This window comes from Stegodyphus dumicola, chromosome 3 (assembly GCF_044657685.1).
Source record: "Stegodyphus dumicola isolate Sdum_Otavi_A_Nest chromosome 3, ASM4465768v1".
In the NCBI taxonomy this organism is placed as follows: Eukaryota; Metazoa; Arthropoda; class Arachnida; order Araneae; family Eresidae; genus Stegodyphus; species Stegodyphus dumicola.
The window spans coordinates 127,274,033-127,286,903 of NC_140770.1; the positions used below are offsets into that span (position 1 = coordinate 127,274,033).

Sequence of the window (12,871 nt, forward strand, 5' to 3'; positions counted from 1 at the left end):
ATAATTTTTTTTAGTATTTTTTAAATAAGTAAAAAATACTAAAATATTTAAAAACGAATTTTTGGAAGTTTTGTTTAAAATTCTAAATTGTGCTGCCTTTTTAAAATTATAGATGAGTATGATAGCACAATTTCTATAAAGGAATTTTATTTCAATTATATTTCATAATACATCATAGTGATAAAAACTCTTGACACCTTAAAAAATTTTATACATTTAATTCTAATATTAAATTGTATTTAACCGTAATAATTAATTTTGCTTGTATTTTATAGTGATTATTTTTTAAATTTATTTTTAGTTCTGCATAAGATTTTTTTTATTTACTGTTAATTTAATTTATTAGCCCAAAGGAGCGGTAGCCTAGAAAGGCTGTTAGTTTCGAAGCGGCATTTTGCGCTGTTTTACTATAAATGTCCGTGTCTCCTTGAAAATTGTTGTTACCAAATATTATCGCCCTGTATTATATGTAAAGAAATTAAATAATGAAGAATCTTCATGAATACATGTATGTTTCTCGCACTGTGACAAAAACAACAGTATCTAGAGCCATCAAATTTTGAATAACTTAATCCTCCACCCGAACATACGCATCTGAACGGCCGAATTTCGAATTTGTTTTAATCTATTACATATTTTGTAAAACTTTAATGAATTTTTGATTAACAAACAAATTATTAAACAATTAACAAACAAATGATTAACAAACTCAACGAGTTCAGAGCGAGCACTGTACGGAAAATAACAGTTTTATCTCTAGTGCGGAAATTCTAAAGATATGCTGTTTTTAAATGTATGTGGTTTACGGGCGAAGAACATGATATTCAATAAATATAGGTAACACACAAAACTTTAAAAAAAGAGTGCTTCTAGATTTTATTTTATCTTTTTTTTTCTTTCATTACGCTCAGAAAATTTTATGCTCGGAATTTTATGAATTATTAAAATAACTAATCCACTTTAATGTTAATAATTTAATGATAATATAATCAAATAAATATGATCGTTTTGTAATATTATTATAGTTTGGAAAATCACTGCCTGAAAATGTTCATTAAATTAAAAAAAAATTATCAGATCTTGTTTAATTTTACCTTATTTATTTCAAAGCATCGCGTACTATCAATCCTATTTAATTTTACTTTATTTTTACGCAAAATTAAGTTCATAAATTTTGTGCTTAGAGTTTTTACCGTTTTACCACAGTAAAGATGTTTGTACAAGAATTACGCGTGAAAACAAATGCGCGAAATGCAGTAAAAAATGCTTTAATGAGATATATTAAATCCTATTTGGAAAAACTGTGGCTTTCATAATCTCATCACTATACAACGTATCACATTTAATAATTAAAAAGAGTTATGTGATACAAACGCCATAGGTTTCAGTGTTAAAGTGAACCAGATCGTCCCTACTCTTTCTTGCCGACATGTCGGTGACGCGCGCCGCGCCCACTGGGTTAGTCTATTTCTTATAAGGTCCGTGAATAGCTGAAGAGCCAATTCACGTTAATTATCTCTGTGCAACTTCGGCTGATTACTTATAATTTTATAATCTTTTTTAGGAAAGAAATCTCAGTAAACCGGCGATCATCTGCGAGTGATTTAATTTAGACAGATATTACGCATGTTTCTTTAATATATATATACATTGCGAAGTGGCCAGGTGCGGTAAGATAGCTTCCTCGCAAAACGAAATCCGTTTTGCCAAATTTGGCGTGAAATCGCTTATTTGAAGACATTTGGCGACGTTGACGGAGCGAGAACATTCTAGAATGAATTCTAACCGGCTTTCCCAAGAGTGTTCTCGAAGACAGGTCAAAAGCTATAAATATACTACCTGTACGCGGAGTAGCAGTTTATCGTGAGGGAGTATCTTGAGTGTGTTGATTTCAGTGATAATGCTTTGATTTCAGAGATTAACTCGAGAACGATTGACCGAGTCGGAAGCTGTACTTTAGTGTTTTGCTGTGAAGCTGTCTTCATCGTTATAGCTTGATAGCCCAAAGTTGTGTTTATCGTAGTTTTCCGACGGCTGAAAACGTGTCTTTGGAACTCTCCTGTGTAATGCAGACGAATAAATTGTGTTTTTGATTCTTCATCAAGTGTTGCCATCAACCACTCCAGATCCACGAACCCGTAGAATGCAACATATTTTCAAAAACACGGGGGGGGGGGTGAGTATTTATTATTTATATACGGGTAATATTTGTTATGTTTTAAAACATGGGTGACATTTATTATTTTATTGTTTATATTTATATATATATAGATATAGATATATGTAAACAATTACTTTAAAACAATTTTCGGAATTAAACTTCCTACCTCTGGGTTCACTCTTTTTAGATACTTCTACTAAAATTAATATTAGGAGATAACATAATCAATATTTCATTAGTATATATATATGTATATATGTAGGAAATTAGACTTAAGCGGGATGCAGAATACGCAGGAAATTAGCCTTAAGCACAGTATTTATGATGTGCCTAAAGTTTTACAAAAGGAAGGTAAAAACATATTTTATTTACAGCATGATGAAAAACATTTTTACTGGAACAATTTATGAAAGACATAATACATTCGTTTTATTCGTGCCAAACCTTTAATTCTATAGGTATTATCGCAAGATTAAAATTAAACGCAGATATTTTTTATTTAGAAACCTGCAGTTTCATAAATATAAATAAACTAGATTGCCTAAAATGCGAGGCGCAGCTGACGTTTAACTGATCTACTATACGCACATAGCGCTTATATGCAGAAAATACGACTACATCCTTGACAGCTTTTTGTGCGTTTTTCTTTGGTAGAAAATTGCCGAGCGAATCCTTTAATCCTCAATCAAGTAAAAAAAAATTAACATACGTATGTGAAACAGCTTATGAGGAGGAAGTTTGCTTTTATGGTATGCTAAATGATTAGATGTCTGTATTATTGATTAAATGCTTTAATTTACGTAAAATTAGGAAATACATGAGATGTATTTGATTGCAAATGGAATTCATGTAGAAAAATTATTGATGGAAGTAAGAATATAGAAGTAAGAAATAATATGGAATAATGAAATAATATAAGAAATAATTGAATAAAGAAATACTTTGGTATTGAAGTAAGGAATCAATTAAATTGAAAGAAACTTCAAGGAAACATATCTAACCATAGGAAAGTAAGGCAGAATTTTTACTGTCATAATCAGTATTTAATAGAAAACGTTGAAATCAGCACTCAGTTATTATTTTTTGCATATTGTACTTTTTAGATATGTTAGAGATAGTTTGGAGAGAAAAACGAGAACCTTTTTATTTAAATTATCAGGGGGAAATGCTACTTTTGGTAAATTGCTACAGTTTGCTCATGCAGAATATCCAATTATATTTCTATATTTTGTTTACAAAATGCAGATAATCGAATATGTCTACTCTAGATGATCGGGTAGGGCATTTTTGGTAAGCCATTGGGGGGGGGGGAGAATGCTGATTTCTGATTGTTTTGAGTGCATTAATGATGATAATAGCAACTAATTTCAATATATTCTGCATAAAACAAATTTCACAATATCCTTCTTTATATTTTAAATTTCATTTAAAGGAATAAAATCCAGAGGAAATAGCAAAACCTATAATTAACCACCACACCCTTTTAATTTACACTTTTATTAAAGCTTTAACTTCTGAAGAAATGTCCTATAAATGATATTCGAAAAATTCATGCTAAAATTTAATAGTGCTTTAACTGAATGCATGAGTATCTGAGCATACAAAAAAAAAGAAACGTTAGAAAAATATGCAAATACGTTTATAATATCCTACAAACAATTTTAAGTTTCTAATTTCAAAATCCTCAGTCTGTATCAGGTAAACCCTTGACTAATTGTCTTCCATAATTGCAAAAAGAAAATCACATGTGAAAAAGTACTGTGAAATATTTTATAATTTATTAAAAACTTTGATAACATAGTTTTGGGAAATTATTCATCTTCAAGGACGTCTTTCGATACGCAATAAATTTTAAATCACATTATCCATCAAAGGATACTGAAGGCTGAAAATCTTCTGGATACAGATTTCATTGCCATTTATAATACAGTAAATACATATAATATTTCTGCTTATAATAGTACATCCAGACGACTTGCTTATAGTATCATAAATCCCTTGAGAGTCTTAATGCGTGTTAAAAATGAGACTGTCAGTATACTAAGACATTAAAAAATTGATTTAAAGAAGTGAAAAGGATTAATTTTAATATTTATTCTGTGACTGTTATTTTTTTCACAGTTTCATTCAATTGAGTAAATTTCATTATATTATAAATGATCGCTATAGAGGACACTTTAAAATGTAGCACCGTGAAATATAGAACTTCTAAATGCAAATGCAATTAATGCAGTCTAGCTTTAACTATTTCAAAGAATTGTACTATATAATACATAGTACTTTTCTGTTATGCGTTGCATAACGCATAAAAATTATATTTAAGCACCTCCGTTTTTTTACGTATAATACCTACATGTATTTTCTACTACATGTATAATTACCTACATGTATTTACTACCCAGTTTTCCACCCTTCTTTTTAAACTTAAAATCTCGTGTAAATGGATACTTACTGAAAATACTAATTTTTTTTCTGTTTTCGCATAATTGAAAATTCCATTATGATGACAGATCTAAAGTAAAACAAGAAATTTTCAAAGTGAAATATGTCAGAAAATACTGTGGTACCTGAAACTTGAAATACCGTGAAAGTTTTAAACGTACTTACCCTTCATACACTCTTGGTTCAAATGATCTAGGAAATCAGATATATTATCAAACTGTAACTTGCAAGAATCACATGTCTGTAACTGGTCATCATCGTCTACATCCGGTAAAGAGGTATGATCATCAGAAGCTGAGAGAGAAATGATAACAATTACAAAGGTATAACTTTAAACAGCACGTTGCAAATAGGCAAAAACAGGAAATATTTCAATTATGAAGAGTATGTTAAATTATAAATACTTTAATGTGCAAATTAGTTGGGACAAAGTGATTAGTTCCTTACATTTAAAGTTGGTTACCAGCTATCGCCAGCAGGTCCCTCAAAACAGTTTTATCTGCCTTAATGTCGTCTATTAGAAATAGTTTAGACAATAAATTAGGTTTATTGTACCATTTCTAAGCTGGTTTCTGTAAGAAGAGGAAGTGGATTTTGCATACTTTCTAACTACGTTTGGCATTCGCTAATTTTATTGTACTAAAAATGGGTATAACGCCTAGAAAATGAGCAAAAATGTTTGCACTTACCAGTCACACATCCATGACTATAACAAATATTGCTTCCACTATTGGTGTTGGAAAATCCAGCCTATCTCGAATTCTGAGGAGACACAATGAAACGGGATCATTTTCTTCAGAAAGGAAGCGCAAATGTGAAAGGAAAAAGAAAACAACTCCAAAATCTTATTGATTCCCTACTCTGGCATTAGTAAGCCAATAACAACTACCAGATACCTTAAAAGCTATTTATTATCTTCTGGTTTCGATATTCATCTTTCAAACATGAAGCGCAGATTTCTGACTGCTGGTCGGAAGTCGACCTATTTAAAAACAATTTCTGACACGTCATGTGAAGCAAAGCAATTAATAGGGGCCAAACAAATACAAATCTTGAATTGTAAATGACCGAAGAAAGGACATCTCCAGTGATAAGAGTCCTTTGCTTGTTCATGGTATAACACATTTAACGTTGTTAGACGAAGCCTAGATGAATCATTAAAATTTCAACATATTCGACAAAACTTAAAATACCCTCAAAACCAAATATTTTGGGTTTTTCTTTCACTGAAGATGGCACTGCCAATCTAGTTCCTATTCACGAAGTGATGAATCATCGAAGTACATAGAAATTTTAAAATGTAAGATTGCACCGTTCTCGGAAACTCATTCAGCAACTTCTCAACAAAAAATTAGTAATAATCATTATTTTCATACCTATTAATACAATAAAACAGATTATAAGAACCTTTAAGTTACACGATTTTAATCAAATTATAGAGACATTAGGTTATTCCGGAAGCAGGAGAGATGAAAAAGGAGCAGTTCCCTTCCCGGGTCTCGAACCACGGATCTCTCGAATACGCGCCGAGCGTGCTGACCATTACATCAGAAAGGCATGCTAAGAAGGCGGAAGAAATACCTTGTATACTCCCCCTTTTAAAGGGCGACTGAGGATTAGGGAACCCAGTCGCTAAATCCTGGTGATGGAGATTCATCATCCACGACTTTTTTTTAGTTCTGTCGCCATTATTATTATCGAACATTAGTTATTTTGAAGTTCAAAATGTGAAAAATGAGCAATGCCCTCGCTGGGATTCGAACCAGGGACCTCTCGAATACGCGCTTAGTGTTCTGACCACTACACCATGAAGGCATGCTAACAAATATCTTATACAGTGCACTAAAAATTATTATTTTTTAGCTATCATTTTTAATAAAAGGTAAATCAAGGGGCTGCTAATTGTCATATTTCCAATTTCAGTTGTCAAACAGAAATATAAGAGCTATAAATGCAATCATTCTTATGACTTCTATTACTATTTCATTTTCTATTAATGTCTTGGCAAAATTCGTATATAGGCATATGGCGATTTTATGTTTAATGACTTATGACCAAAAGCACTATGTTAGTTAAAAAAGTTTTAAAAAAGTGATTGTGCATTTGACTAAAAGTTGTTTAAATTAAAAATTTTCTTGTAATTATTTTGTGCTTTTAAATGTATTTCATAATTTTTAATATAATGCAGAAAAACAATAAGAGGAAGAAGAAGAACAAAAATTCACCTCTTCAATGCAGGAAAATTATTCCTTTTAATCAACGCAGCAAAGAAGTACGCGTGATGTCATCTTTCTTCCAAGGTATTCTGATCTCTCCTATGGTGAATATTTACATTCAATTAAATTTATCGTTCTGGTCTAAAAATCTGGCTTCATTACCACGTAAAATCATAAGGCTGTGAAGATTAAATCTTTTCACTTAAAAATTCCTCATGCTTTGCAACTAAACAGTAACTATAGAAAGGCCAACGATATTTGAAAAACTGAAGAAATTTTTCGCGAATTCTGGAAAAAAGACCAATTATTTGGGAGAAACTTTTTGACATGTCCATTTATGGAAAGACTGAAGTTTTGTGATAATTAGTTTGATCTTTAAATACACAGGGGCGAAAAATGTCACATTAAATTAAAACAAAATCTATACCAAATTTTGTAAAATTTCTCGTATTATTTTATTCCTTTTGTAAATGTGTACCTGGGAAAAATGCTAATATAATCTGGCCATTAGAATTGTCTTAAAAAATAACTTCAGGATTTGACACCGCTCTCCCCCCCCAAAAAAAAACGGCAAACGGAGAAACGAAAGTCATTGAAACAAGTAATGAACAGTTTTAGATAGAAAAGACCGAATTTCTTGCTGTTAAATGCCGTTTTTACATACTTGACGCTAGTCTGCTAGTTTATGTTTAACTGGTCAAATAACAACACTATTTTGCATATATTACGACTGATATTCGATACTAAAAGTTTAAGTACTTCGATATAAAATCTGATTGTCATATAATAAAATATTCTTAATGTAATATTGACAGCTACACAATTATAATAACGTATTTTGGAAAACAAAGAGAATATCTCTTTGGAAATATACACCTCGAGAATCGCAAGATGACATAAGAAACCACTTAAAAATAACGCATACAGTAATTAGCTACTTATATATATATTTATGTATCGCTTATTATGTACTTATATATCATTATGTATATTGATTCACCTTCATATATATATATACAATATATATAAGACGAAACACGTTCGCATCTATTAGTTATTGTTAATTGATCGAGAGTTGGTATTTTCCCCTTGAAAAGTCAACTAATTTCCAGTCAATGATGATATTTACTTGGTTTACTGATTACATTTTCACTTTTAATTATACCTTTTTGAAAGTTTCCAGTATCAATTTATTGAAGATTCATTTTTGATGTTTCCAATTAAAATTTTTTTAAAGAATCAATTTTTAAATATGTTTATGAGTTACTCCACTTTAATAGAATTCTAACTATCTTTTTCAAAGTAGTTAATATACTAAATAATCTATTAGTAAATAATATATTATGAGGTATTTCTCCCGCCTTCTTAACGTGCCTTCATGGTGTGGTGGTCTGCACGCTGGTGCGTATTCCAGAGGTCCGTGGTTCGATTTCTGGCGAAGGTGTTGCTCATTTGTCACTTCTTCTAAAAATACCTAATGTCTCTACAGTATATATGTAAAGACGTATCCTCCGTATCCGCAGATTCACAGTGAGTGATCACAGTTGATAGTTAACAAGAGACGAAAAAAATAGCAATGCTCTCTTCGGGACTCGAACCGGGACTCTATAATAAGCGCCGAGTGTGCTACCCTTACACCACGCATGCTGGAAGGAGGAAGAAATACCTTATATACTACCCATTTGAAAGGGCGACTGAGGATTAGGGAACACAGTCGCCAAATCCTGGTAGTGACAAATTACGTCCACCACCTTTTTAGTTCGGGTGCCACTGTAAAGTCATTAGGTTATTTTGGTGCAGGAGACGGGAGAAATAAGCAATGCCCTCGCCGAGACTCGAGCCTGGACCTCTCGAATATGAGCCGAGTGTGCTATCGCTACACCACGAAGGCATGCTGGAAGGAGAAAGAATATACCTTATCAAGAAAATATCAGAATCCCTTAATTCCATGCCGCTAAGAAAGAATGTGCAGCATTTGACGTTGATAATGTACCATGTACACATTACCGTATTTTTGTACGTCATACGATTATCGTGCCATACATAAAGTTCGGCATTATCTGAAATTGAATGCTACATTACAAGCAGTTTGGCATCATGTGAGGAAAAGAGATCCTCGAAAGTAATATCTTCAGATGTAAGTAGTATATTGATACATGCGTGCAACAAATTCTTCGCCAACAAATAAATAAATACTGTTAGAGTTCCAAAATGTTTCAACGAAACTGTTGCTATTTCAGAATTTTTATTTTATATTTTTTCTAACACCTTCTTAAAATCTTGGAAATTTACAAGCATTTTATATCAACTAAAATCTAATTATAAATTTTTCTTGATGCAGACACTTAATGCAGCTTACCCTTTCCCTATGCAGAAAGTCTTCTAGAAGTTAATTTTTAATCAGTTACTTTAAACCATTATATATTTTTAATTCATAAATTTTTCGAAAGTTTCAGAAACATGAATAATTACACTTCAATCGTTGCCTGACATTTTTCATTATCAATTTTTTTCCATGTCGTAAAATTAAAAAGACAACATCATTTTGCTAAAAAAAATAAAATATTCTAATCATAGAGTAGAAGAATTTTCTAAAGCATCTTTTTAAATAAATGCTATCTCAATGGCACTTTTATTTTATGTAGTACAGTAATTTTCCAAAATCAGTTTTTTTTTGATGCTATTTTGCTCTAAAAATACATCAAAAGAGACATTAAATGTTTCATATCTTTGAAATTGTTAGATTAATCTTGAAACTGAAGATTCGAGATTTAGTTTCAATATTTAAGAGATGTATCCGTCCAACTGCTTTTAAAAATTCAAAATTTTGAGAATTCTTCCAGATAAAAGTTAAAAACATTATATCTTCCGTTTACCTTCAGTGAAATGCTGATTCCTTTTAAAAAGGAAAACTAAGAAGAAAATAATTAATTTCCAGTTACAGTACTCAGTGAAGATCTAGTAGATCCTAAATTTGGTCTTTAGTTCAACATTACTTATATCAAAGTCAGTAAGTTCCAATATAAAATATGATCCTTAAATGTATTGTGAGATCTGCACATTAGTTCAGAAAAGTTATTTAAGAAGCAATGATTCTAGAAGAAAGTGTTTAAAAGCTCTCACAGTTCATTGTTAAGATCATGCTATTGTAGAACGAAAAAGTCTGAGTTGCATTATAATCCCTTGCTTAAGCCAAATTGAGTAACCCTTTCTCTAAAGGCCTCAGCACAATTTCGTTTTCATTCATTTTTGCACCAGGTACAAAATTAAACACAAATCGGTTGGATTAGAAAAATTGGCTTATTGTACAACTTAAAGTTCAGCATAAAGTTGCTTTACCAGGGGGAAAAAGAAGAAAAATCTGAAAGCTTTCAGATTTCACATTACGCCCAAAAAGACTTTTTTAACGTTTTGTGTGTTACCTTTATTTATTCAACATCAATTTCTTTGCACTTAAACCATAAAATTCAGCTCAACAGCAATATCACAAAAAGTTTTAAAATGAGCATATCTTTAGAACTTCCGATACACAGTCTCGCTTGCTGGAGATAATTTTTTTTCTGTACAGTGTGGCCATTGCTCGCGTTCAAATCGTTGAGTTTGTTAATCAAAAATTGGTTAAAATTTTACAAAATATGAAATCGATAATAAAACAAATTTCAAATTCCAAATTAGGGCTTCCACATGCCCATATTTAGTGGAAGATAACGTTATTCAAAATTAGATGGCTCTAGGTACCGTTGTTTTACCACCATGTGAGAAACATACATACATTTATGCAGATTCTTCATTATTTAATTTTTTAAATATTACACAGGGCGATAATATTTGATGGCAAAAATTTGAAAAGTGAACGGACATTTAACGTTTTCAAGGCAAAATACCAAAACGAAATTCTCGGTTAACACCTTTGAGCTAAAAAAAAATTGAGAGACTTACAATAATTTAAAATGGGTTGAAACACATGTCACAAGTATTTTTTCAAATAAAAGCATCTATAACAATCCTAATTATCTTACCCAAATTATTTAGCAAAGGGCAACCTAAAATTTACCATCTCTCTTCATCGAGCTTCTGCAATGAGTGGCTTAGAGAACGTAAACCAGTTCTAACTGAAATAAAGGCAACGAGATAATTTCAAATCAATATCAATTGCAGTTAGCCTGTGCTTTTGCATGTTAATTTTACCCTTCTTCCTAAGTAATTTACATATTTTTCTGAAATGAGCCCTCATTCAGATGATATCAGAAAAGTTAAAGCAGAGGTGGATAATAATTAAAATAGCGATCAAACGAAACACCCTAAAAGCATGTAACATTATGTGTCTCATATTATTACTGCAGAAGAGTTAAATTATCCCAGATAATTAAAAATATAATTTACATTAAGTTCCTTATACCATTCACCTAAAACGTTTCTATGAGCCTAAGACTTATAACCTTTGACACAAATTGTTTGGAATCTGTTATTTTACTGCCGGTGTTTTTAGAATTCTCAAAATTTCAATCGTTTTCCTTTTTTCATACATAATATGTAAAAATAAGTACTCTAACAGAATTTTGATTACAAAAAGTTCACACATTTTAAAATAGGCTTCAAATGTCTAGGCTATTAAAGTATTTTGAATAAATGAAATGGCGTTGCCTGCAGTTGAAGATATAAATAGAGAAAGCTTTTCTATTGGACGATTTCATCTGTAATATAGCGCGAAGAGTGCCCATAAGAAGAGATAATACCACTACGATACTGGGAAAGCAAAATGAAGCACCAGATATCCTACAATTTTAGTTTACGTAAGGGTTAATACCACAAACCTTGAGAACCACCTCCACAGGGAGGGAAAAAAAAGATTCTTCTTCGGTGGAGTTAGTTCATCCCTGTGTGATCGTCACTCAGCCATCCGTAGCGTCGCAGGGGACCACATGGACAGTTCGCGGGTGATGAATGGGGAAACCTCTCGACCGCTGGGAATTTAGTTTTCGGCCATCGGCGCTCCCTGATTGGGTAAGGTCAGTTCTCGGTCAGTGGTCTACCGAATTATTAAAGTGGACTTTTATTGATCGCATAATAACGTGATAGCAAACTCATCCTATCCGAATAGGAATTCCATTCAAGGAAAGGAGTAGATCATATTCAGTACAGCCATACATCTATATAGTCAAGAAATAAATGAATTCAAGCCTACTTTGGTCTGTGGAGTTTCGAAGATATTCCTTTTTTTCCACGAAGGAGGTATGCAGCAAATTTGCATCGCAGTAGTTAACTGGCACAATTTTCCCAAACGTATTAATTCACGTCATGTCACACTGATAATTTTAAGTAATATCTCTATATGTTCATTAATGTTACTGATTCCGGTTCCAAATTTTTAAAAAAATTATATACAGTTGGCCGAAAAGTGAGATGATTTGCTATAATTTTTGTAAGCGTAATGTGTCGGTATAGTATTTGTGTAAACAAATAGAAGTTTAAACTTTTATTTCAAAAGTGTTTAGGCATTTAACTTTTCTAAGCGTGTTTTTGTTGCTAGTTTGCTTCTCAATATCAACCTTTTTTTTGTTTCTCTGGCCAGAAACAGCACCCATATTTTATCAGCGCTTATTAGGTGATGATGTTCGTATTAGGAAATAGAATTCTAAAGCAAACAGTGGCGTCGATAGATTTGTTAGTTTTCATTTGTAACTATAACCAGGGCAGGCACTATATCTGGTGCAAATGGTGAGATAGTGCTATACAGCAAAATTTAGAAACGACAAAGACTGCATCGATGAGTAGAGAGCTTAGCGCTGGCCCTGGATTTGAGAAAATGAAAACGGGATTTTAGCCCAAGTCTCTGATTTCAAAGCAACATCTAAATATTGTCTAGAAGTGGGTCTAAATGATTATTGAATAAGAGTTTATTCATATTTTTCCTTCTTCGGGAGAAGAATTGCTGATAAGTAAAAAGTTTAAGATACCAATAAGCTTGTTGAAATGGGAATTTTTTTCAATATAGGGATATCATTAAAATTATATTTAATATTGTCTATATCTACTTGAAGAGAGGTTATTT

The 12,871-nt window shown here is 31.7% G+C and overlaps 1 protein-coding gene across 1 annotated transcript in view; it reads right to left on the reverse strand.

Moving 5' to 3' along the window:
* Positions 1–4,659: 4,659 nt before the first annotated feature.
* The window catches only part of LOC146998081 (zinc finger protein 423-like), a 126,918-nt gene continuing 118,706 nt past the window's right edge, over positions 4,660–12,871 (reverse strand). The window contains exons 3-4 of the mRNA XM_085812442.1: positions 4,769–4,897; positions 4,660–4,673 (exon numbers count right to left, since the gene is read on the reverse strand). Coding sequence (XP_085668568.1) covers positions 4,660–4,673; positions 4,769–4,897 — 143 coding nt within the window. The remainder of the gene's footprint in view (positions 4,674–4,768; positions 4,898–12,871) is intronic.